The sequence below is a fragment of the Bufo bufo genome, chromosome 1 (genome assembly GCF_905171765.1).
Source record: "Bufo bufo chromosome 1, aBufBuf1.1, whole genome shotgun sequence".
Classification (NCBI taxonomy): domain Eukaryota; kingdom Metazoa; phylum Chordata; class Amphibia; order Anura; family Bufonidae; genus Bufo; species Bufo bufo.
The window spans coordinates 298,525,231-298,552,036 of record NC_053389.1 but is presented as its reverse complement, the minus strand read 5'-3'; the positions used below and the strand labels follow the sequence as shown (position 1 = coordinate 298,552,036).

Sequence of the window (26,806 nt, the reverse complement as noted above, 5' to 3'; positions counted from 1 at the left end):
AAGGGAGGAGCTGGTCAATGACATGAAGAGAGCTGGGACCACAGTTTCAAAGGTCACTGTTGGTAGAACACTACACAGTCATGGTTTCAAATCATGCATTGCACGGAAGGTTCTCCTGCTCAAGTCATCACATGTCCAGGCCCGTCTGAGGTTTGCCAATGACCATCTGGATGATCCAGAGGAGGCATGGTAGAAAGTCATGTGATCAGATGAGACCAACGTAGAACTTTTTGGTCTAAACTTCACTCGTTGTGGTTGGAGGAAAAAGAAGGATGAGTTGCATCCCAAGAACTCCATCTCTACTGTGAAGCATGGGGGTGGTAACATCATGCTTTGGGGGTGCTTTTCTGCGAAGGGGACAGGATGACTGCACTGTAATAAGGAGAGGATGAATGGGGCCATTTATTGTGAGATTTTGAGCAACAACATCTTTCCCTCAGTCAGAGCATTGAAGATGGGTCGTGGCTGGGTCTTCCAACATGACAACAACCCGAAGCACACAGCCAGGATAACCAAGGAGTGGCTCATTAAGAAGCATATCAAGGTTCTGGAGTAGCCTAGCCAGTCTCCAGACCTAAATCCAATAGAACATCTTTGAAGGGAGCTGAAACTCTGTGTTGCTTAGCGACAGCCCCGAAACCTGACAGATCTAGAGGAGATCTGTGTGGAGGAGTGGGCCAAAATCCCTATTGCAGTGTGTGCAAACCTGGTCAACAACTACAGGAAACGTTTGACCTCTGTAATTGCAAACAAAGGCTTCTGTACCAAATATTAACACTGATTTTATCAGGTGTTTAAATACTAAGGTTCAGCAGTGCAAGACAAATCATAAAATGTGATTTCCTGATTTTTTTTTATTTTTATTCTGTCTCTAAGAGTGGGAGTGCACCTACAATGGGAATTTCAGCCCCCTCCATGATTTCTAAGTGGGAGAACTTGCTAAATTGCAGGGTGTTCAAATACTTCTGTTCCTCACTGTACCAATAATTACTGTAAGTAAATGACTGGATGTACGCCATGATACATCAAATATTCAGACGGTCAGTATAAAGATGCAGACATCATGCTGTGGCCTGTATGAATGATGCAGGGACCAGGTTGCTGGTTTTGGGCCTATTAATGTGAATGGGGCAAAACTCCAATACCAGACACAGGCAAAGGACCAGGGTGATGCTGCTGCTGAGGGTAACAAAACAGCATATCCTGTTCTTCTAATCTGGAACGACTTTAACCTCTCTTTCTTTGTATAACCATAATCCTAAGTATTTTTCCATAAGTATAATGAAGGTCTGACCCTTGGCTACCTTACAAGGTAACATAGATTTTCAGTAGGAGATAGGAGTATTTTTGAAAAGCATTTTTGTACTGCCAATTACACAATTGTAAATTGGACTACTGAATCACTGAGATAAAAATGCTGCTATTGGTTGATACCAGAAAAAAGACCCTTAGTAATTCCCAAAATGAAGGAAAACAAAGCTCCAATATATCAGGCTTTGAGGTTATATTTTTCAGTGGAGGCCTCTGACGAGTGGCAAAAGGGGTTTGTACACTTTATGGGCTGTTCATCTTTCCAAGATTACCTGGATCTTCTAACATTTCAGAAGACAGGTTAAAGCAATACTCCAGGCAAATCTGATGGTATGACTAGAGCAGGATCTTGGAGGTGAAGCATGACATAAGAAACTGAGAATTAGAAGTACTGTAAATATAACACCAAGGGATGAGTCTCTTTGAAGTTCTTAATGCTTTGACTGATTCCATATTGGGGAAACCTAAAAAATTAAACAAGGGTGGATGTGCTTGCTGGTTTTCTTCCAAGTTTACCACTTTGTTTTTCTATCAGAAGTGTAGTGAGATATGCAGTTTTTAAAGCTTTTTTTTGGGGGTACTAAGGTGCACAGGTTTGTACAGCGTTTTGTTGACCTACAAATTAGGCCTCATGCACACGACTGTATTATTTTGTATCTGTGTCCAGATTGCTCATGGACAGATTCATTTCTATCGGTGCACAAAAATGTCATCCGTGTGCTGTCCACATCCGTACGTCCATTCTGCAAAGTACAGATCATGTCCTGTTCTTGCAGAGAAGAATAGTTATTTCTAGTCATGGACGTGAAAAAATGCAGACTGTACACAAAAAGTGTCTGTATTTTGCAGATTCTTGGTTTTCAAACCACAATACAGACACGGTCCTGTGCATGAGGCCATCTGAGTGGATAAGCAGGTTGACCATCAAAGTGCTGTGTCCAAATCTCTTCATGAAACATGATAGGAGATAAAATGATGGTACTACAATGTATTACAATATGTAGCCTCCTAAGGTTGGAATGTAATGAAAATATCACTGACATGATGTAAAAAATGAAAAAGAAAAAAAAAAGTTGGCATAGCGAACTGAAATGTGTCAAAAACCACATGGACTAAAGAGCAGCATAGTGCATTTTGCCAACAGTATGGCTATATCTAGTGTGCATAAGTTACTGAGCCAAGGAGAGATAAAAATACCAACATTACCAATGGAGAGTCATAAATTTATATACACCAATCATGAAATAAAAGTTGGATGTATAGGTAAAAAACACTGGAAAATAAACATATATAGATCTGATTTGTAGTAAATATAATTGAAAGTAAAATAAAAAGAAATTGGGATACTATTCAGTATACCAATATATTGCACATTAGCTACAAGCCTATGACACGGTATGTGTTGGCTCTACCACAGTAGCTGAAACATAAGTCTACTTTACATTACTTAGGCACCACACAGACAGGTGTATAGAGCTATGAGGAACAAAGGCATCTCTTACTCCACCTTCACAGGCACACACGGGCCAGGAGATGGAGCGATCTTCTCAATACAGGTGAAACTAGCCAGGAACGGCATGGGGTGCAGTGATATGTTACTGGAAACAGAGTAGACTATAAAACTGATTATCCAAAGAGTGAAGAAGAAAGCATGCAGGGTTTTAAAGCTGCAAATAAAAACCTACAAAGTCATGTTTTTTTGTTGTTTTTTTTCTTGAGGCGGAAGATTATTACATCAAGCAAGGATTTCCGGAAGGTGGCATTTGCTACTGAAGGGAGGTGCATAAAATACAGAGACAAGAAGAGCAGCTTAGAAGGGACCAAGTTCACGAGAAGTTGTCTTGTCTGTTTCAATGGAGAATTCACTCAAGCTCAACCATCTAAATAATTTAGGATAGCATCTGTTAGCCAGAGACAGAAGAAAGCTCATGTTCACTTGAAGAGCTGATTTGCCTTTCAACTTTCTTCTGCTTGATCTTCTGTGCAATGTCCACTTTCTTCTCAAAATAACTGACTAATGCTTGCTCAGTCAGCATGGAAGCCAGAATCTGTTCAAAAGAGATTGACCATTCTGCATCAATGGTACTGCCATACTTGGGTGTTACACTGCCAGGCTCACACCCAACTAACACTGTGTCATCTGCAATATCCTCACACTGAAGTGAGCTGGCGCTCACCATAGAATAGGAGGAGACTGAGGTATCATCCTTGGTTTCATCATCAGAGGTGGGCTGCGTAGGAGGGCTGTTTCTCTCTGTGTTTCCTACTTCTTTTTTCAGTTTTTGGATTTCATCTTGGGTGATAGCTGACCCAGTGTTGCCAGGAACAGGAATTGGTAGCGTGGACTGTTCTTCTTTTGAGGTCCTCGGCTGTCTACTATCCAGACCTGAGCTCTGCTCTTCTTCTTCTTCACTAGAGGGCTCTCTGGTTATATTTGTTTGCCCACCTTCAGAATTCCTAAGGGGAGGATTGGAGAACTTTTTTCCCACCTCACCAATACGCAGCAGAAGACTGGCCACCGTGGCTATAGCATGGTATAGTTCTTGCTCAACTGGGTCCTCACTGAACATATTGTAGAATGTCTTGCATAACTCAATAAATTGCTCCTGTGATGAAAGCAAAAATAATGCATCACCCCAAAAGGTATTTGAAAAGACAATTTCTAATTTAAAACAGCATTTCTAGCTAAATATGCATTTTAGAAAAAAATGGTTAACTGGATAGTAAGTCTCTGACCACTGCCCAATACTAATGTGGCATTGAACTGAAGACCTCAGTAATGTGAAACACACTGGTTGCTAGGGACATACTGGTGCACTGATTTAGAAAGCTGCCGCTGTTAGGTTGTGTGCCCATACCATCCAGTATGTCTGAAATTAGTACAAAAGGGGGAAAGGGAGAAGAGGAAAGAAAAGTGAGAGTTTTATATAATTTAAGATTTGTATAACGAGTTGGTTAGCTGGCATATCCCAAGCAATCTTTTAATCTCACCTGGTTCATCTTAGGCATGTCTTTGATAGTTTCCTTCTTCTGCTCTTTCTCACTGGCCCACATGCGCAGATAGTACTTATAGTCAGGAGCACTGGCTGTTTTCTCCTCTAACATGGGAAGATAGTGATATTATTTTTATTGGCACCAAGTAAAGCAGTCCTTTATATTATGTTGTGTGCCTCCTGGCTGTCTCCTGCATGAGATCTAAGAGCGTGCTATGTTTAAAGGGGTTTTCAGAGACTTTAATACTTATGACCTATCCTCAGAATAGGTCATCAGTTTCTGATCATTGGGGGTCCGACACCCGGGACCACCCGCCAATCAGCTGTTTAAGAAGGCAGCATTCTCCAGCTTTTCCTAGTGATGACATGTTCATCGGTCATGTGGACTTTCATAGAAGTGAAAGGGGCTGAGCGTGTTACCAAGCTCAGCCGCTATACTATGTACTGTTTTGTGCTTTATAAGCAGAGAGAAGGCTGGGGTGCTACTGCGAGCACAGCTGATTGGCGGAGGTCCTGTGTGTCAGACCCCCACAGATCAGATACTAAAGTCCTAGAAAACACTTTTAACCATGGGATGTAATTTTATGTTGGACAAAAGCTTTGGGGCATTACAACTATGCCTAAAAATATCCTACCATTTTGTGTATACAGCTTCTGTGCAGACCTATGTCTACATGGTATAGACAAAAAGGAAATCAATGTTGTGTGATTTAAAGGGAACCTGTCATGTGGTTATTTGATTATAATCTAACTAATTATATACAATCATTAACTACTAAAAAGTGCCTTAGATGTATTCACTTACTGGTGTGACAGATGGTTACCTCATAATATACACACAAAGATGCCGCATGCTAATGAACTGATTTGAGTCCAGCGTGATGTTATGGAGTCCAGCGTATATTTAATTCAGAGCTATAGCCACTCCCCTGCCCACCTGCTGCTGATTCATATGGAAAATAACTGTTATTCAGCAGCAGGTAGGCGGGGAGAGTCAGGAGCTCATGAATATTCATGACTCATCATTATCAGCTGGAGCTTTTCAATACAAGATGTTGGCAGATTGACTGGGTCAATTAAAGAAAGTGACCCAGCATTGTGCTAAGAGAATCAGTCACTTATTTATGTTGCCCTTAGTTAGGACACCATAAAACTGGTGACAGGTTCCCTTTAAGTTCTACTCCATTCTTTATGCCCTAGCTCCTACTACAGCTTAGTATTAAAAAGTGGTTATACAACTTGATTTTTTTTTAAATAAAACAAACAAAAAAAAAAGAAATAGTAGTCATCTCTTCTTTCCCTACGACATCCAGTGCTGGCAGTCTGGAAGTTCTCCTAGTCTTTCTTGACAAATTGCCAGCATACAACTGTTGTATCCAATCAGTAGTTTCACAGGTCACTTGCTGTAATTTAATGACATCTCTGCACAGAGCTGCAACATGATGCCAGTAGTATGGCAAATAATCACTGACTTGCTGCAGCGGTCACATGCTAACCACTTGTAATCAAAGCCTGGTAGGACTGCCGAAATGTGAGTGATGGATCCTCAGGAGAAAGAAGACTACTGTTTCTTTTTTCCTCGCAGACTTCTCCCTCCTCCCATTGCTAGCATGGTTACATGCTGGAGGTAACTGGTGAGCTGTTTGTGAGTCAGACCTCACGCTCCTGTAATTTGCCCACTGCTCCTGGTATTGCCCATATGGCTCAGGTAGGTAAGTGTTAGGACCCGAGCTACTTGAGAAACCTTGGCACACAGTAGGATATGTTGGCTAATATCTCAATTTTAACATCAGTTTGAGGGTTTAGTAAGACCGCAGAGTGCAGCTGTCTTTGCTATTATTATATTGTTTATTTTTTCCCCGTTTAAAACACTTTTAATAAAAGTTGGATAACACCTGTAATGCTAAGCTACAGACAGCAGAAGAGGCGGACAGAGGTAACTGTTGTATAGAACTAGGACGCACAATAAAATTTGTATCCATGGAAACACATAGGTTTGCATAGAAACTGTATACACAAAATAGGATAGCATTGTAATTATAGTTAGATCAAAGAAATGAACACAATAATGGTTGCAGGTGTACACAGGCTTTTAATATGGAAACTGAAAGAAGATATAAAATGTAAATACCCTTTTTTTCTTGAGAGTCACCGTTGTCAGATGCAGATCCATTGCCCTGTCCATCAGAGTCTGAAAATCAAACATTTACGAACTGTTACAAACTGAAAATAAATCATTAGCCCACCCATAAAAGATTAACCTATTTTGGGCAGAGGTGTAGAGAGTACTGTACTGGAAGTCATTTTTGAGCTGAATGTACAAGAAAGCAGCAATTAGTGCTGTTATCATTAACACAAAGATTTCAGCAGCCTCTAAAATGGCTACTGTAGCACCACTGGAAAGTATGTACATAGCATAGTACATGATTAGAAAAAAGATCTTTGTTTTAATGCCAGAAGTAGAGACACTTTTGTCTATGGATTGTCTGGAATAAAAAAAATGGACAATCCTATGATCCCAGGCACTTTATCCAATGAAAAGTGCATCTTATGGAAGCCAAAACGGCCTGAGAGACACAATCTAGGTGATCTAGGGCCTGCATGGTTTAATACACATTATTAGAGTGCTTGATGAGTGTGGGATTCACACAAAGTAAAAAACTAACCTGGGAACTCACTCTGGAGAATAAGATCCAGTTCGGAGAGATAAGGAGATACTGCAGTCAGAAAGAGAGGGGAGAAAGTTGAGGTGGTGGGAGAAGGATAGATGAGAAAAGGTGGGAATCAGATAAAGGTAAGCACTGTAAGGCTCCATTCACACGTCCGTGGTGTGTTGCGGACGCGCAACACACCCGCCCGGCACCCCTGTAGAAATGCCTATTCTTGTCCGCAAGCTGCGGACAAGAATAGGACATGTTCTATCTTTCGGGGCCGCGCTCCGCAAATGCGGATGCTGACAGCACACTGTGTGCTGTCCGCATCCATTCCGTCCCCATAGAAAATAAATGAGTCCGCACCCATTCCGCAAAATTGCAGAACGAATGCGGACCCATTTGCGGACGTGTCAATGGAGCCTAACTCAGCTGTACTAGTATGAGAGAGGTGGAGAACCTGGTCTAAGCAGACATTGCCGTATACGGCCCTATATTATTATTATACTATTTCCACTCAGAAATAGTAAAATTGGTTATATATTAGTAAACCCAGAGGCCTGAGAGGTGGCCAATTTATTTCATTTTTTAAGCTCAATATTGATGGCCTATCTTCAGGATAGGTCATCAATATCTGATTGGTGGTCTTCCAACCCCCTCACTAATCAGCTGTTTGAAGAGCCCACTGGGCTTCGGTGAGCACTGGGGCCTCTTCACAGCATACCAAGCACAGCAGCATCCATTGTATAGTGGCTGTGTCTGGTATTACAGCGCAGACCCATTCACTTAATTGGGACTAAACTGCAAATAGGCCATGTGACAGATGAATGTGACATCACTGGCTTAGGAAGAGGCCACTCAAGCATCTGATCAACTGGGGGTTCAGGGAGTCAGACCCCCACCAATCGCTCAGAAAACTCCTTGAATGTTGGCCTAGATTCAGGTGAAAATGCAATTTAAATGCTTATCATACAGTGTAAGTACCACCTGAAAAAGTGCTAGGATCTTCCTTTAGTAACTGCACCACAGCATTGCTTTAATCACTTTACCTTCTGGAGTCACATCCTCGGTAAAGAAGTTTGTGGCTTCTAGGGCTGATTCTGTTTCTTCTGCACCTAGGGCTATATACATAAAGTAAGAGAAAAAAAAAAATCACATTAACACCCAATATTAGGATATGTTACCATTTCTTTCCATCTGGTTTCCATCGCGCCATTTATGATGCCATATACTTAAAGGGGTTGTCCAGCTTTTTTTTTTTTTATCTGTCCCCTAGCCATCTGTATTTGTCAAGAAATCCATACTAACCTGCTCTGAGCCGCTCTGTTCCTGCTCCCTTCACTGCCATTTTGGTCCCCGTCTATCAACTTCTGCCTGGACTGGGTGATGTGCACCACTGCAGCCAATGACTGGCCTCAGCAGTGACGACCCCAAGCAGCACATGACCAATCAAAGAAGTGCTGCTTGGGGACATGTCCTGCTTAGGCCAGTCATAAGTTGCAGTGGTACATGTGAGTTGGTGTATGATAGATTGGGACCAGAACACTAGTGAAGAGAACAATGGAGTCTGAATGGAAAAAGCTTGACAACCCTTTTAAGATAGCTTTTCCTCCCAACACTTGGCTTTTTGCACTGCAGGAACAGACACCAAAGTTTTACAATCAGTATTAATCCTTGTTCTAATCCAACTTCATGTAGGTTTGCAGAGTGGCCATAACCAATCTGCAGTGTAGTAGCCCTGATTTCTGCATGATTGTGCAACATAGCAGCTCCATATTAACTGCTGGCCAACTCCTGGCAGATTATAACAGTATCGTCACCTGATGAGTCCAAATGGACAAAACACCACCATGTCGGGTCCTGTGATTTTTCTAGGGGCATCTTAGGGTGATTAGCAACAGGGCAAGGCCCCAGATAGGGTATAATAGGCTAGGCTAATCAAGGTATAATAGTCTCTCTCCAGGGCATGTTAAAGAGGATGTCTCAGATATTTAAAAATCTTGAACAAGCCCTAAAATAGCTTTAAAGAGGACCTTTCACCACTCCTGACATGTCTGTTTTAATAGCTTCATGCATTCCCCATGTAATAACAAAGAAGTTATGAATGAACTGCTAGCAGTCTGTAGTAACCTCCCCTCTGTACCCTTACTGCAGACTGCTACCAATTCCTTCATAACTTCTAGTAGAAATAATAAAGGAATGGCACACCATAAAGCTATAAGAATAGATGCTCCAGAATTGTTATTACATGGTGAATGCAAATAGCTATTAAAACAGGCATGTCAGGAGAGGTGACAAGTTTTTTAAATAAAAAAAATTATACCTTTCTTCAGCATTGTTCTCTTAGGCACTAGTCCGGTTCTCCTGCTGCTGTTTGGTTACAGCAGTGATGTGCCTAGATAAGGCATATGACTGGCAGTGATTGGCTGCAGTGGCCCGTGCTAATTTTTAATTATCTTGTACAAGCCCTTTAAGGGCAGTGGACATTCCAAGACTCATCTGCCACCAAAAAAGCATGCATATTCTACAAGACCTGGCACGATAATTTTTATTACCATACCTGTTTTTTTGCTATGCTTTAGATTTGTGACTGTTAAGGAGTTATTGTAGTGGTTTCTTTGCACACAGCCGAGCAGAACTACAGTATAGAAACTGTAAAACAAAACATGCAATGCAACAGCTCTCTGCAAACCAAATAAAGTGCAAAAATGCATAATAATTGCAAGTGCTATACTTATAAATTAGAGATGCTTGGCAAATCATTTTGTACAAACTTATTTGAGCCCGTCTGCCGCACGTCAAGGCGATCTCTGTAAGACGGGTCCTAAATTCTACCTGTTATGTGCCATGGTGGCTACCATACAATTCATACACTCCCTGAATTGTATGGTAGCCATCATGGCACATAACAGGTAGAATTTAGTGTTAGGAACCTGTCTTACAGAGATCGCCTTGACGTGCGGCAGACGGGCTCAAATAATTTTGTACAAAATGATTTGCCAAGCATCTCTAATTTATAAGTATAGCACTTGCAATTATTATGCATTTTTGCACTTTATTTGGTTTGCAGAGGGCTGTTGCATTGCATGTTTTGTTTTACAATGTTGTTCTAAGCCATAGCAACGTGCCCCTGCGCTTTGGGATGTGCTGACTGAACCCCTTTTTCTTTGCAGTTTGTACAGTCTAGAAACGTACACTGTTTTGTTGGCTATTTCTTTTACGTTTCATTAAATAAAGGTCATTATGATGAGGTAGCACAGCAAAGGGTGCAGGCCGCATGACATAAGGACCCTGGTTGTTTTGGACATGCCCAGGAGGGAATGCAAACAGAATGGCTTTTTGGGAGAAAATTTGGAGGAAAATTCAGAGAGCTGCTCAGAAACAGGTCTTGACCCAGGTACATCTAGCCAGGTCCCCCTCCATCTGCATTTGTTTTTACTGTTTCCTAGGCTAGGGTGTTTTTTTGTTTTGTGGTTCAATCTCTTTTATTTTATCGTTTTTAACATGTTTTTTTGTTTTGGAGCATGACAGGTTGCCTGTGACAACTGACATCATTATAGAGAACATCATTTAACATAAAATGAGAATTTCTTCTGCAAAAAAATTTAAATAAAATAAATAAATAAAAATAAACAGCGATGAGCTACTGACTTGGTTAAAGGGGTTTTGTAGTCCAAAACGTTTAATACTGATGGCCTATCCCCAGAATAGAACTAGATGATATGTGATCTGCACACCAAGTGTCGAAGTGTCAGGGTGCACGTGTAGGGCAATCGCCAGATTCAGAGTATGAAGTAATAAGCGGCACTCCTGGAGTAATTTTTTCAATGCTTATTTAATTTACCATCAAGAAAAATCATACATAAATTCATATCCAGAGTAAATTTCATATTATCTAGAGCCAAATTCAGTTTCCGAATGTTTCGGTTATCCAGTGACCTTTGTCAACGGAATCTGCAATAAATATATATATGTAAAGAGTGGTCAAAAGCTGGAGTGAGGAACAAGACCACACCAGTCCTTCTCAGACAGCTCTCTCTGTCCGACACTAATTGTCCTCTACTATTCCTCCCCTCCTCCTACAAGTGTTTCTGGCTCCCTACACACCACCAGATCTCAGAAACAGTGCTCCACTACTTTGTCCCCCCCATTTTTGCTCTATATACAACAATATAAGCTAGGTCACATTACACAATACTGGCACTCATACACATTTGTAACATAAATATATACAACTACATCTCCTTTTGCTATAATTATACTACCAATTCCTTCATAACACTTGCCCCCTCTAGACAGTTTCATTAATTTGTTTTTTCCCTTCACTAACTACTACCGGTACTCCTACTCTATTCATAGAGTTCATGTCCCTCTTGTTTACTCATTAAATATATATATGTTTATTGCAGATTCCGTTGACAAAGGTCACTGGATGACCGAAACATTCGGAAACTGAATGTGGTTCTAGACAATATGAAATTTACTCCAGATATGAATTTATGTATGATTTTTCTTGATGATAATTATATAAGCATTGAAAAAAATAATTCCAGGAGTGCCACGTATTACTTCATACTCTATCCCCAGGATAGGTCATCAATCTGATCGGTGCGGCGGTCAGACTACTGGCAGTGAGCTCTGGGGGCTCATCACAGCACCGTACATTGTATAGCAATTGTGCTTGAGCTGTGCCTAGGTCATATGACCGATGATTGTGACAACACTGACCCAGAAAGAGCCCGCAGCGCTCACTGGAGCGCCATGGCTACTAACAGCTAAAGAGCTGGTGGTCCAACTCCTGCTCCCCAATGATCAGATCCTGATCTATCCCGAGGGCTGGCCATCTATATCAAAATCTCAGACAACTCCTTTAAGGAATACAATACTGATGGCCATCAATATCAGATCAGTGAAAGTGCAATTTTCAGCACTCCCAATGATGAACTGACATTATTGCTTCCCCCACATACAGCACTGAACATTTAGAAGAAGCTGCGTTTGGTATTGCAGCTCAGTCCCACTGACCAAGCTTCAGTACCAGGTACAGCCACTACCAAAAGTAAAAAGCCGTGCCTGGCAAACAATGAGGTAGAATGGCAACCCTTCAATCAGCTGATCTGTGGGGGTGCCAGGAGTCGTAGTCCCAGGAAAACCCCTTTAAACATATTTTCACTTACCAGGTGGCAGGTGCAGTTTGTAAAGAAATTTAAGCTTCTCTGTCATATCACCATGATACATTCCTCCTAAAATAAAGATACAGGTAAAATTAGACTCTTATGACACACTATATTATGAACCAGAATTCTCTAGCCATCCATATCAGATACAGTATATAGACAATGTCCGGGTGTGTACCGACATGCCCCATTGACAAGAGGTTTAGTAACATTCAGCAGTCAATCTATTTACACATTCCAAGTGGAATAACAGAGGAAAGGCAGAAATCAGATGGCCTAGGGGGTATCCAAGAATGAACTGAAACATACATGTAAAGGGTAGTTAGCATATTTTGGACAATCGGTAAGACAAGGAAACTCGTTTTCATCATCCAATGAGAATATTGGACTTTGAAAATATCTTATAACAAGTACTTACCAAGTCCAGTTACAAATTCTTTAAAGTTTATTAGCAAGTCTTTGTTAGTATCCAACAAGCGGAAGATACGAGTAGCCAAGATGGAGGTGTGTGGGCCAAAAGACCAGGGTGTGAGTTGGGTGAACAACTCCAGAAACTGATCTAGGTCTATGCGGTACTGCTCCAGATAAGGCAGGCTGGGGTCATGGCGATTGCTGGATGTGCGGTTCCCTCCCCAATAACAGCTCATTAGATGCTGAGCCTGAGGAAGAAACATTACAGACATTACTACAATACATGGATACACAGCTGACGGTGACATTTGAATGATCTAGAAAAATATAGGATTTTTTAACCCCCAAAAACCTGCTTTTCTGGGACCTTATAGTGATGCTTTACCATTAGGTCAGCAATGTATGATATGTGGGGGTCAAAATCCTTGTTTGCTAGAGTGTCACTGCCCCTTCGCTGCAGAGTCTGGAGCAGCAACTTCCATACAAGTGTATTACATTTGTTCCATGACATCTCAATGTTTTTACAGACTAGCACGTTAAATATCAGTGAGATTTATTAAAATGACTGCAATTAAAATGGTTGTTGCCCACAGGACCATCCAGATAGCAGCTGCCATAAAGGAGTGACACAACTATCTACTCTGCCAATGCTTGGGGAGTGCAAGCGCTGATGAATGATGAGGGTCCTGCACAATTTTCAGGCAAATTAAGTTTTCATAGGAACACCTATTCCCTATTTGGCCAATATAATTGTGCCACCAATCAGTTGATAAACAAACAAACACTTGATTGCTGGCTGATGGGCATCTCATCAGGATGAAAGATGCTTGGTATTGGCAGCACAACTCCCTGTGACATGCCTTTTATAATCAATAGAACTGAGTATGGGAGGAAGGACTGTGGTAGCAACAGTGTCGGACTGGGGTACTTAGGGCCCACCAGTGTAACTGACTCTGGGGGCCCATCTTAGGGCTCCTGCACACTAACTTATTTTTTTTCCATGTCTGTAACGTTCACTTCACTTCAATGGGGCCGCAAAAAAAAAAAAAAAAAAAAAAAGACTCTGTGTGCATTCCGTGTCTGTATGTGCACATGGCTGTTCTGCAAAATGATAGAACATGTCCTATTATTGTCCACATTACAGACAAGGATAGGACTGTTCTATTAGAGGCCGGCTGTTCTGTTCCACATAATGTGGAATGCACACACCCGGTTATCCATGTTTTTCGGATCCGCAATTTGCGGTCATGTTCATGAGCACTTACAGTGATAACAGAAATAATAAAGATGAAGTATGATGGCAGCAAAACGTACAAACATACATGTGGCAGAATTTACACATATATGGATATCCTGCACTTAAGTCAATCAGAAACAAGACACATGCAGCGCACAGCAATCACTCATTGGACAGATCAGAGTGAAAAACTAAGATTTAGTCTTACCGGTAAATGGTTTTCCAGGAGTCCGACATGACAGCACCCACTGGAGGATGTCCTATTGGATCTCTGTAGGGACAGGAAGCGTGGGAGGTTAAAAGGCCCCACCCCTCCTACCAGTGTTTTTCCAAATTACTACACCAGATAGGATCCAAAACCTTTATTTGAAATTCCATGTTATCATCACATTGGAAATTATTTACGGATCCAAAGAAATAACAGCCAAAAAGGGGGGGGTATTAACGGGTGCTGTCATGTCGGACTCCTGGAAAACCATTTACCGGTAAGACTAAATCTTAGTTTCCAGGACGTCCCTCCATGACAGCACCCACTGGAGAACTACCAGCTTACTACTTAGGGGGGGACCACTGCCTGGAGGAGCTTACGACCAAACCCTAGGTCCTGGTTGGCAAGAGAATCTAATCTGTAATGTCTAACAAAGGTAGAAAAACTGGACCATGTAGCGGCCCTGCATATTTGTTCAATTGAGGCCTCCGCTTTTTCTGCCCATAAAGTCGCCACGGCCCTGGTGGAATGGGCTTTTATAGATAAAGGGTAAGGCAGTCCCTTCAGCACATAAGACTGCCGAACAGTGTCCTTGATCCATCGAGCTAAAGTCTGTTTTGAGGCCTTGTTGCCTCTGTTCTTTCCTCCAAACAAAATAAAGAGGTTTGATGATCTTATCCAAGAAGCTGTTCTTTGTAAGTAGGCTAAAACCGATCTTCTTACATCCAAACAGTGAAATTTTTCTTCCTGTACATTTTTGGGGGAGGCACAAAAGGAAGGAAGAATTATTTCTTGATTTTTATGGAATGGAGAGACAACCTTAGGTAAAAAGGATGGATCCAACTTTAATACAACCCGACCGTCCAAAACTTTTTAGATATGGTTCCCTGATGGAAAGGGCCTGAATTTCTCCTATTCTGCGTGCTGTGGTTATCGCTAGAAGAAAAATTGTCTTAAGAGAAAGCATCTTATTTGATAACTGTTCAATCGGTTCAAACAGGGGATTACATAGACCCTCTAAAACTATATTTAGGTCCCATGATGGTACTGTCTGCCTGATAGTGGGTCTCATTCTGGAAACAGATTTTTATAAATCTCCTAACCCATCTGTGGTCTGCTAAGGAAGTGTCCAAAAAGCAACTCAAAGCTTAAATTTGGACCTTAAGGGTACTGGGTTTTAGGCCCAAATCGAACCCCATCTGTAAAAAATCCAGAATGCAGCCTATAGATGGGTCTGAGACCCCTGGATGTGAGTGTGAAAGCCATGAAGTAAATCTTTTCCATATTTTCAAGTATATGGCCGAGGTTATGGGCTTGCGGCTTTGTTGTAAGGTTGATATTACCTTATCTGACAGACCCTTTCTTTTTAGGGTCTGCCTTTCAGGGTCCAAGCTGTTAACCTCAGCTTCTCAAGGTTCAGATGTTCTAGGGGTCCCTGTAGGAGAAGGTCCCTCCTTCCCGGAAGGGTTATTGGATCCCCTATAGTCATTTCCTTCAACAGAGGAAACCTGGCTCTCTTCGGCCAGGCAGGAGCTATGAGAATTAGGGTCATTGTGCACGTTCTCAGCTTCTTTAGGACCAATGGAATCAGGGGAAATGGAGGAAAGGCGTACCCCAGTTCCATGTCCCAATCCTGGGACAAGGCGTCCACTCCTAGCGGGTTGTCTCTCGGATTTAGAGAGTAGAAACAGCTCAACTGGGTGTTCTCTCTTGACGCAAATAGGTCTATTTGTGGACACCCCCAATGGCGGCAGATCTGTAAAAAGATTTCCCTGTTTAGAGACCATTCGCCTGAGTTGAGACTGTGTCTGCTTAGGAAGTCTGCAGTGGAGTTTTCTACTCCTTTTAGGTTGACTGCTGATACTGAGAGGACTTTCTTCTCTGCCCAACAAAATATTTAGTCTGTCAATCTTTGTAGATAAGGGTTTCTGGTTCCATCTTGACGTTTTAGGTAACAGACCGTCGTCACATTGTCCGATAGGACCTTGATATCGTGGTTGGAGAGTATCTGCTCTGCCTTCCTCAGAGTCTCCCATACTGCCTTCAGTTCTCTGAAGTTGGAGGATCTGCGACTGTCCAGACTGGACCATCTCCCCTGAAAGTAGTGATCTCTCAGATAGGCTCCCCAACCCCTCTGGCTTGCGTCCGTGGTGATCACTATGGACGGTAAAAGATTCCAGGCGACTCCTCTCCTCAGGTTTTCTGGGTTGGTCCACCAGGATAGAGAATCTAAGCTTTGCCTTGATAGAATTATTTTTGAGTTCAAGGATTGATGATCTCTGTCCCATGCTGACAGGACTGAGTTCTGTAGGATCCTGGAATGGTACTGTGCCCAAGGTATGACTGAGATACAGGATGTCATTAGGCCTAGAACCTGCATAGCTTCTCTTAGTGTATGATCCCTTCTCTTTTGAAAGGTTTTTATCCTCTTTCTTATTTTTTCCTGTTTTATCTGTGGAAGAAAGGAATGTTGTTTCTCTGAATCTAAGAGGCCTCCCAGGAACTGTTTCCTGGTACTTGGTTCTAGGTCTGATTTGGCGTAGTTTATTATCCAGCCAAAATCCTTGAAAAGGGTGAGGGTCTGTTGGATATGGCTCTCTAGACTCTGTTTTGTCTCTGCAATAAGAAGGAAATCGTCCAGGTACGGAATAATTTTTATCTGTTGTTGTCTTAGGTATGCCACCACTTCCGTGATTACCTTCGTGAAAATGCGAGGTGCCGAGGATATTCCAAAGGGTAGACACTGGAACTGGTAGTGAAGAATCGTTCCACCCTGGTTGATCGCAAACCTGAGATACTGTTGATATTGTGGATGTATTGGGATGTGATAATAGGCATCTTTTAAGTCCATGGTACATAAGAGATCCCCTACAGATATTAGTGGGATTGATGATTTTATGGATTCAATCTTGAATTTGTGGTATACTAACGATCTGTTCAGGGATTTCAGGTTGATAATCGTCCTGAAGGTTCCGTCTGTTTTTTAAAAATTAGGAATAGCCTTGAATAATGGCCCAAGCATTTCTGATCGTGTGGAACCTGGACTATTGCGTTTAGATTTATCAGCTTCTGTAAATCCAGACTTAGTTGATTCTGTTGACCTGTTGATTGAAACTGTAATCAGGAATCTTTGCGGGGGACGGACGGACGACGACCGCAAAATTCTATTTTTACTCCTTCCCGGATGGTGTTGAGGATCCACTGATTCTGAGTGACCCGGGTCCAGGATTCCCATAATAAACGGAGTCTGCCCCCGACCGGCCTGATGTCATTGCTTGTTTGTGCTAGTATTTGGGTTGAAGAAGAAACCCCTTCCTCTTCCTCCTTTGGGGTAGCTCCATCTTCCCGTCTTACCCTTGCCCCTCTGTGTTGAGGTTGAGAACTGTTTTGAGGGCTTACGAAAGGGCTGTGACTTTTTTATTTTCTCCTCTGGGAAACCTTTCTTTTTGTCTGCTGCACTTTCTAGAATGGAGTCAAGGATCTGTCCAAAAAGATAAGCCCCAGTAAAGGGGATTGCACAGAGTTTATTCTTGGAAGCAATGTCCCCCGTCCAAGATTTGAGCCAGAGGGCTCGTCTTGCACTGTTCATGAGCGCATCATTCCTTGCTGCGAACCGTATGGATTCTGCAGAGGCATCTGCCATAAAGGAAGCCGCCATCTTCAATAATGGTAAGGATTCCAAAATTTCTTCTCTGGATGTCTTCATCCTAAGATGATTCTCTAATTGATCCAGCCATAAACACATGGCCCGGGATACCGAGGTAGCTGCAATATTCGTATTTATGGTGACCGCTGATGATTCCCAGGCCTTTTTTAGTAGCCCATCCATTTTTCGATCCATGGGATCCTTTAATTGTGAGGAATCCTCAAATGGTATGGAAGCTTTCTTCACCACCTTGGCCACCTGAATGTCCACCTTCGGTATCTCGTCCCAAAGCTTTGTTTCTTCTGGGTTAAAGATTAGCCTGCTCTTAAATTCCCGTGGCACATAAAGCTTCTTGTCACCCTCTTCCCATTCATCTTTGATTAGGTCTCTCAGGTTAGGGACGGGAAAGAGTTTCTTCTTTCTAGCTCTTAGACGGCCGAACATCGAACATCTCGTCCTGTACGGTGTGAGTCTATTCTTCTTCTTCTACCGCCATTGTCTGTCTAACCGCTGTTAAAAGCGGATCCAAATTTTCTGCTGAAAACAGATATCTTCTTGGTTCCTCCGCTAAAGAAGGGGGACGGTCTTCCTCCAACTCGTCCGAATAGTACGCTGGTTCTTCTTTGGAATCCAAGTCCAACTGTACTCTGGGTCGTTTGGAAGGTGGGGAAAAGGGGACCAGAAGGGAAGGGGGCTGACTCATTCCTGCCCCCTGTAATTTTTCCCTCACTATGGCTCTGAGCTCCGCCAGAAAGGAAGGTTGCTCCTCTTTTAGGATTTTCGCTAAACAATCCGTGCACAGAGGTTTCTTGTATGACTTCGTAAGTTTCTTAGTGCAGGTTCCTCACTTTTTTTTTTTTTTTTCCTGGAGTCTCCATGTTGTTTGTGTCCAGCCTCCTTCTCCACCTTAAGGAAGACAAGGGGGAGAGGGAGATATAGAACAGGGCACGCAGGTGCTAATCCTAAGTATATGGACATTACTTACATTACCCTGGACGAGGGGGTCTGCAGTAGCATCCTGCTTTACAGATACCTGGGCCTCCATGATGTATCCTGCATGCAGCTAACATCACACTTTTTAAATGGGCTTACCATCGTGGCCCTGCCCTCGTCGCCGCTCGGTTCCACCTCCTCTTCCGGGGGACTCATTCAGAGAAGAGTCGACCCCTCATGCGAGGCCTCAGGATCCTGAGGCCTCCAGCATGCGATGCGCACCGCCATTAATTTCCGCCTTCTCCGCGTCACTTCCGGTCACATGGGAATTCACGCGGTCCGCGTCATCAGAGGAGCGCCCGGAGCCGACGCTGCGCCCAGAGCTCCATGCGCAGGAGAAGTGACGTCAGCGTCCCGATACCGCGGCTCTACACGGATAAAGGTACCGGGGCATGCTAGGGGACCCCTTCCCAGAGGGGTGCTAGCTTAGGCCGCATCTGAGGCTGAAGAGGAGAGGCATAACCCCCCGACCAGCCTCAGCCTTAGTGTTCCTCCCCACTTTTCATAGCAGGGATACCTCTCTGCGCCTATCTCCGTAGGGACAGGAAGAACACTGGTAGGAGGGGTGGGGAGGGGCCTTTTAACCTCTCACGCTTCCTGTCCCTACAGAGAACCAATAGGACATCCTCCAGTGGGTGCTGTCATGGAGGGACGTCCTGGAAATAGAAGAGGCGGCACTCACCAGTGCGGATATAAAATCCTTTATTCGTCCAATACAATATTCGGGCAGGAGCATGCGGTGACAGAATACACAGAGAGGATTCGCGGCGATGGCCGTTTCGTGCTAGGTTGCGCTTTGTCTGGCCACTGACCTCATTGCGCTGATCACTCATTGGACAGATGTGGGACACAAGACACTTATACATGGGTCACATGCCACTGATGCATATGTCACATGCTGCACATACACCACTGATACATAGATCATATATAGCACACACCAATCACACATTGGAAACAAGCAATGTACACACCAAGACATTTATGCCTAACCCTATTAAATGTAGCACACTTAAAGGGGTTGTCTCACTTCAGCAACTGGCATTTATCATTTAGAGAAAGTAAATACAAGGCACTTACTACAATGTATTGCGATTGTCCATATTGCCTCCTTTCCATCACATTATACACAGCACGTCTTCGTGGTTATTACCACCGTGTAATCCAGCAGCGGTGGCCGTGTGGGCACACTATAGGTAAAGGTGTTGGCCTATGAGCACTTACAGTCTTTCCCTATAGTGTGTAAGCATGGCCACCACTGCTGGATTGCAGGGTGGTTGTAACCACGGACACTTGCTGTGTATAATGTGATGGAAAGGAAGCAATATGGACAATCACAATACATTAGTAAGTGCCCTGTATTAACTGCATGATAAATGCCATTTACTGAAGTGAGACAAACCCCTTTAACCATAAATGTCTGGCATGAAATTTACTAAATCTTAACCTCCTCATATTGTACATAAACTACATTATAATTAAAAGAGTTGTCCTACCATAATGATCTATTGCCTATCTACAGGATAGGTGATAAATATCAGATTGCTGGGGTCTGACTGCTGGAACACCAACTGATCATGAAAAAAGGGGTCCTGAGACATTCAATTACATTACCACCAATTTATGTACACAAGGATCTTAAGACCACGTTCCCTTGATCATGGGGGTCCCAGCAGTCAGACCACATCAATCAGACACTTATCACTTGTCGTGTCATAGCTGTTGGACCTTTTCACATTTCCTATCCTTAAAGGTTTTCTTTGGGTGTAAATAAAATAAAATAAAATAAAAAATCTGGCCCAAAATATGTGTCAAACTAAAATAGAAATGCTCGTCTGTTAAAGGACCTGTGTCCACTTTTCTAGTTATCCTCTATCTACAGGATTGGTGGATAACTAAGTGATCCGTGGGGGTCTGAACGCTGGAGCCCCACTGATCCCCCTTCCTGATTGAGTGCCATGTCGAGCATATGCCCTGCCTCTCCATCCATTCTCTATGAGGTCACTGAAGAAGGCAGAGTACAGCGCTGGCTATTTCCAGTGGTCCCAAAGAGAATAAATGGAGCAGCAGGGCACACATATGTGTGGTCTGCCACACCATCAAAAAGAGGGAACAGGACCCGTTCCTGGGATCAGTGGGGGGTCGCAGAATCGGACCCCAGAAATCATAGTTATGCCCTATGGTGTGGAGAGGATAACTTGTAAACCTGGACAACCCCTTTAAATCCTCCACCACTCCACCAGCAGTATCTCTTTACATGTCAGCAGTGATGCCTGTAAATACGGAATATCATCACTACCGCCATGTAAACCATACGTGTCAATACTGGAGAATGTGGCGCACTGTGCAGAATTTTTCGGGCAGAAGTCCAACCCTCTTTGCAGGTCATAACCTTTAACAAAGCCCAAGCAAAGGTGCTGAAGGAGTAACGTGAGCAAAGGGCACAAACGGAGGGTCATAACTGAAACAGAGGCATTAGGGTCACCTGAGGCAGGGTAAAAGTGGGGATCCTGGAACAGGGGTAACTAGAGAAGAGGCAATATTAGGGGTGCATTTAGAGTGGGGGCATTGGGGGGCATCTGGAGCTGTGGCACTAAAGGGGGTGCACCTAAAGCAGAGGCAATGGTGGGACCTAGGACAGTCCCCCCAATGCCACTCTGAACTCTGCAGAGAGCAGCACACTTACACAGATCTGAGTCTACTATAAACAAATTCCCTATTTCCCCGTTACAGTCTCCTACAGCTCACTACTGTCACACACCTGAGAAATCAGCCCAGCACCGCAGAGGAGTCCTTCTCTCCAGCAACCATAGTTTTCTGACAGCAGGGAGGGCAGGAGGATGGCAAGACATGTTCTCTCCTCCTTCACTGCCAGCAGCCGGGAAGCTTAGAAGATACTGCTGGGCCTCCTGTACAATTTACACCAATAGGAGGCTGCATACCTGTGCGATACTGCCACCTAGTGGCTACAATAATTATCTCTCCTGAGAAACAAGAGAAATAATTAATCCTCCGTCTTATCACCAGGGGCAGGAGACTGGGGGCCTACCGAGGAATTCCCTACCTCCCCAGTGGGCAAGTCTGAGACTGGGTAGCAATCGTTCCTCCCACAATCAGTTTGCATCAGCCTGTGCAATCAGGCCAAACCAACTGAGCACTGATGGATGTGTTATTATCTATTGGTGCTCACAATGCCCGAACATATCCATCGGTGCTCGACTGCTACTGCAGCCATTCCTCCCTCAGTTCTACTAATTCTTGGCAGCACATCCCTGACTACACTTGAACATGTGCTGCCGATTATCTAGCACCATCCATTCTGATGAAAGATGCGTATCCGCCTATTAATCAGCGTCTGTTCATTTATCAGCTCGATTAGGTTGCCTTCAAGTGCAGCTGATTTTGTTGCAGAACTTTCTGCAACTGAAAATCCGTTCCATTCACCGTTCTGACAACCTCATTCAGGTGAATAGAACGGATTTTCAGTCGCAGAGCCGTGATACACACTGAAGTTTAGATCTGCTACAGCTGCATATGTCGGGAGGATCTCCTGAAGCATAATGCCAATGGAAGGCAGCAAGGTGCCCCACTATATAGGCAACAAAATACCTATACTAAACAATTTTTTTGTTTTATTATTTTATTTATTAAAATACAGTACCGTATACCTTTGTATGGTAGTTCTCTAACTTATCCCATACTGCACAAGGGTATACAGTTTCTACAGGAGCCAAAAGTGCAATGGTTTGTCCTCTGTCATGTGAATTGAACCCTATGGATACATTTGGTGTATACACTGGGAGCTTTTACCAGTATACACACCAAACGTATCTTAAGGTTATGGCCAGCTTAAAATTGGTCAAACATTAGCAAATTTGGAATTCTGGGTGGCATTTGTCTATGACTGGCTGCAGCTTGCAGTACATCAGTTAAAAGCCTTTTAAACAGTTTTATGATTTGAAGGAATGATGGGACACGTGGGCAACAACTTACAGAAGACATCTAGCACTGTGTCCATCCATAAATATGGAGTTTATTACAACACATAATAAAATCAGATACAAACATACCAGTAATGCAATTCAAGCTACACAGAAGTCAAACGAAATACCTAGCATAGTAATAGCTAGTACAGTAATGGCCGATGGCATCCTCGTGTCTGCTGACATTGGCCAGGATGACACATTTCTTCCATGGCTGGGTTCACATCACGTTTTTGTCTTACGCTTAACGTGTAAAAAAAAAAACTTGCACGTTAAACGGATGCCATACAGTGGCATCTATCACCATAGAGTTCCAATGTAAAAAAAAGTATACTTGGATGGAAAAGCATAGTTCACTATGCTTTTGCATTCTTTTCTTTCCCCAATGTATATGTCAAAGAGAATCTGTCACCTAGTTTTACCCTATAGAGCTGCGGACATGCAGGGATAGATCTCCACTAGCATGTCCGCAATAGTCCGACAGTCAAGTATGATATGGTGCTGGACAGTTGATATGCAGTGTGAATGAGGCAGGCTTAAGAGCTCTGTGTAGCTTGAAACATGTCAATGGTTTGTCTGAATGCGACTTTAGTATGTACTGGATGGATAGATGCAGTGCATGATGTCTTCTATCAACAACTATCTGAAAACCGATTAAAATTTACAACAATTCAAGTTTTTGGCTGTTATCTGCCTTGGATAAGCCTCTGACATGACTTTTCACATCACGAATGGAGATTGACCAGATTAGTGTGTGGAGCAGAATAAAAATAACACAGAAAGCACTAACCTTGAACAGAACGTACATATCTTCAAGCTCTTCCATGGAGAAGCCAAGATCAGTGGAAATAGCCCTCACCTAGAAGACCCGTAAGAGAAGGATTACATGTGTATATGTCTTAGGATGCCTTCACACCAGCACTACAGATTCCGTGGTTCTGCTCCGTTACAGGACGCGCTGGAGCCATGACAGTAAGAAATTTCTTGTGACAGACCCCATTGACTACTGTATAATTAGATGCATTGGGTTTCTGTTAGAAAACCCTTCATTTTATTATGGTATCAGCGATAGAGACCCCTTTGATGTAAACTCAGCCTTCCTGTATATTAGAGAATAACTGTATCCATTAAAAAGACTTTTTGAATGCCTATGCGCCTAAGTTTAGCCAAACATAGTCACTATGATACTGTAGCTACTATATGCTATATAGTGTATAATACATATAATATGTACATAATTTAGACCTCTGCTTCCACTTTTGTGAAATCAGATATGACAGAAGAACTGAAAGTTAATCCTGTTAGACACCTAACATCCTTCATGGCTAGATAAGCCTCAGAGTCAGAGATACAAAACTTTAGGTAAAGTACAAATATTCTTACCACACTTCTCTTTGCAGAATCCTCTAAAGATTGTATGACTTTCAGCCTCTGCTTAAACCGCATCTGTTCAATGTCATCAGCTCTCAGGCTCCTAAACTTCTAGAAGTACAAGATAGGTCAAAAGTAGCAAACGCCTGCAGTAATCAGAAAGATCCTGAAGTGTGAATACATCCTGAAGAATGACTTTGCCGTCGCTCTTATTGGACATTACCTCATATGATGCTTTGATGATGTCAAATATGTCAACCTCAACCGGAGGTTCATCCCCACTGGTGAGAAGGGCATGCAGATGAGGGATTGGAGGTGACACGCTCTGCTTGTTCACCACATTATCAAGATATCTATTAATTAAAGAAGCATAAGTGAAAGGCACATTACAACGCCGCTACAAGCTACATGGCATGCAGGTAAACTTTGAAGAGAATGCTACACTTGCAAAAGTGCCAGGACCCCTTTAAAGAGGACCTTTTAGGTTGTTTTTTTTTTGTTTAGATAAATACCTTTCCTTGCAGGGTACTGTTTTTTTTTTTATATCGCTCCTACACCCCGCTATGTTCCCCTGCAGTTTTCCCACTCAGTATGTTAAGAGCATCGGTACAGGGAGGAGGAGACAACAGGGTTTCTCAATGGGCGTCTCCTTCTCCCTGGCTGTGCCGCGTTCCAATCACAGCGGAGAGCGTCACAGCCAGGGAGAAAAAAAAGCTCACCTTCTTGCTGGCTGTGACGCTCTCTGCTGTGATTGGATCGCGGCACAGCCAGGGAGAAGGAGACGCCCATTGAGAAACCCTGGCATCTCCTCCTCCCTGTACCGATGCTCAGTATTACCATACTGAGCGGGAAAACTACAAGGGGGCACAGCGGGGTGTAGGAGTGATATTTGAAAAAAAAAACAGGCTGAGTGGCAGCATCAGCGGGTGGCAACCCACAAGGAAAGGTATTTATCTAAACTAAAAAAAAAAACATGAAAGGTCCTCTCTAAATAGCGGATAGTTGAGGGTGCTGGGAGGCGGATCCCTGCCGATTGGATATTGATGACCTACCCTGAGGATAGGTCATCAATATCATTACAGTGCACAAGCCTTTAACAAAAAAAAAAATCACCACACTTGAAACAGAACCAAAATTCATATTACAATTATTACCTCCCAAGTACAGTCATGGCTTCCCCTTCATCATTGGAGTACAAAAGGCTTTCCATGTTGGCCTCAAGCACGGCCAGTGATAGTTGTAGAATCAGTTTGATCCCTTCGTAGAAAAAGCAGTCAACCACCACCACTGCACTCTCAAATGGCATGACACTAAGAAACAAGGTGAGGAACCACGACAGAGAAATGGTGGAGATCACTCCCAGTTCCTGCATCTTCTCAGACAGCTGTGGTAGAAACTCACGTGTCAATTCCTCAAATACACCCTGGTCCACTAAGGCGCCTGAAAATCCAAACATGAAATATAGTTAACAATAGGAAAAAATTATCTAGAAAGGTAAAGCTGAAGGCCAGGCCACCTCATCTAATATTATGGGAGTGACCCGTAGGTTATTTTCCAGCATGGTGCACTACAGATAAATGCGTGACTGGGATCTCCATGCAGGTTCCTGCTTATTGCTGGGTTTCACCTGTACTTGCAACTGTTTGGAATGGTAAGCACAGTTGAAGACTGACAATTAACAGTAATTTGCATGCAGGGTCCGCATCCAGACAACACAATGTATATCCAAAAACTCATTTTTTTTCTATAGGATATAATGTGGTTTTAACTGCACTTCAACCTATAGGTTATAATGTGGTTTTAACTGCACCTCAACCATTACGTGTGATCATACCTTTTCATCGTGACTTGTCTGCATCTCGCTGGAAACTGATGTTTTAACCTACCATTCTAGCAGTAAGTATGGACCTTTTTAGTGATATTTTGTAAATCTGACACCATTTCATACATAGCTTACAGGGCATGTTGTGGATTTCCAGGCTTTCTGGCTCTCTCCCAACAGATGATGTCAGGAGATAGTTGAGAGGCCTCCAGGTTCCCCTCAATTTGGCAGGTCTCGAGGACTTTTATGTGTATGGGTTCTTTACGTTTATATAGGCAATGTACAGTTCAATACTGCAGAGAGACAGCTGATGTTGCTCTCTTACCAACAACCCGAGTGTTGTAATAATCTGGAAGCATCCGTTCACACAAAGACACCAGCAGCCAAAATGCCTCTTCCTCATTACAGTAAAGAAGCAGAACGGAGGTCACTATATTCATCGCCTGCAGAGGGAAAAGGGTTGTGATTAACCACTGGCATCCAGTGTACATTCTGCACATATAGTAGTATATACTGTGTAATAACCCACATAATACATTAAAAGAAGAATATTGGATCTTTTTGTACTAACATTGGTGGGAATATTTTTGCATAATGAGAATATAAAAGCAGTTTTTAGTACTTTATTACAAACAACACTAATACATATACACTAGGTTTTAAAATATAATGAAAGAAACTCCACACTCCTAAATTTACTTGCAAAGCAGACGTTATTGTGCGAACATCCAATGTATTTTTTTTAAAATGTTTTTATCCTATATGGCCTTCATCAGACACAAGGATGCCGCACTGAGGAGGACATAATGCGCTAAGCCTAGAAGAATGGCGCTATTTTCAAGGGCTTAGGCCCTTTTCCTTTCCTTTGCGGAATCCTTGTGTCTGATGAAGGCCATATAGGAAACGAAACATAAAAAAAATTATAATACACGATCTTGCAGTAAATAACGTGTGCTTTGCAAGTACATTTTGGAGTGCCGAGTCACTTTTATTTCTGTATTGA

The 26,806-nt window shown here is 42.8% G+C and overlaps 1 protein-coding gene across 2 annotated transcripts in view; it reads right to left on the bottom strand.

Moving 5' to 3' along the window:
* Positions 1-846: 846 nt before the first annotated feature.
* TBC1D9B (TBC1 domain family member 9B) overlaps positions 847-26,806 on the bottom strand; it is a 72,395-nt gene continuing 46,435 nt past the window's right edge. Inside the window, exons 11-22 of one of the 2 annotated variants that reach the window (XM_040440849.1) lie at positions 26,129-26,246; positions 25,136-25,421; positions 24,205-24,334; positions 23,994-24,092; positions 23,401-23,469; positions 12,551-12,791; positions 12,133-12,198; positions 8,005-8,076; positions 6,971-7,021; positions 6,436-6,495; positions 4,303-4,409; positions 847-3,917 (exon numbers count right to left, since the gene is read on the bottom strand). In XM_040440849.1, the coding sequence (XP_040296783.1) occupies positions 3,216-3,917; positions 4,303-4,409; positions 6,436-6,495; positions 6,971-7,021; positions 8,005-8,076; positions 12,133-12,198; positions 12,551-12,791; positions 23,401-23,469; positions 23,994-24,092; positions 24,205-24,334; positions 25,136-25,421; positions 26,129-26,246 (2,001 nt within the window). In that variant the 3' untranslated portion in view covers positions 847-3,215. The remainder of the gene's footprint in view (positions 3,918-4,302; positions 4,410-6,435; positions 6,496-6,970; positions 7,022-8,004; positions 8,077-12,132; positions 12,199-12,550; positions 12,792-23,400; positions 23,470-23,993; positions 24,093-24,204; positions 24,335-25,135; positions 25,422-26,128; positions 26,247-26,806) is intronic. The other variant, XM_040440841.1, reaches the window with a different exon arrangement.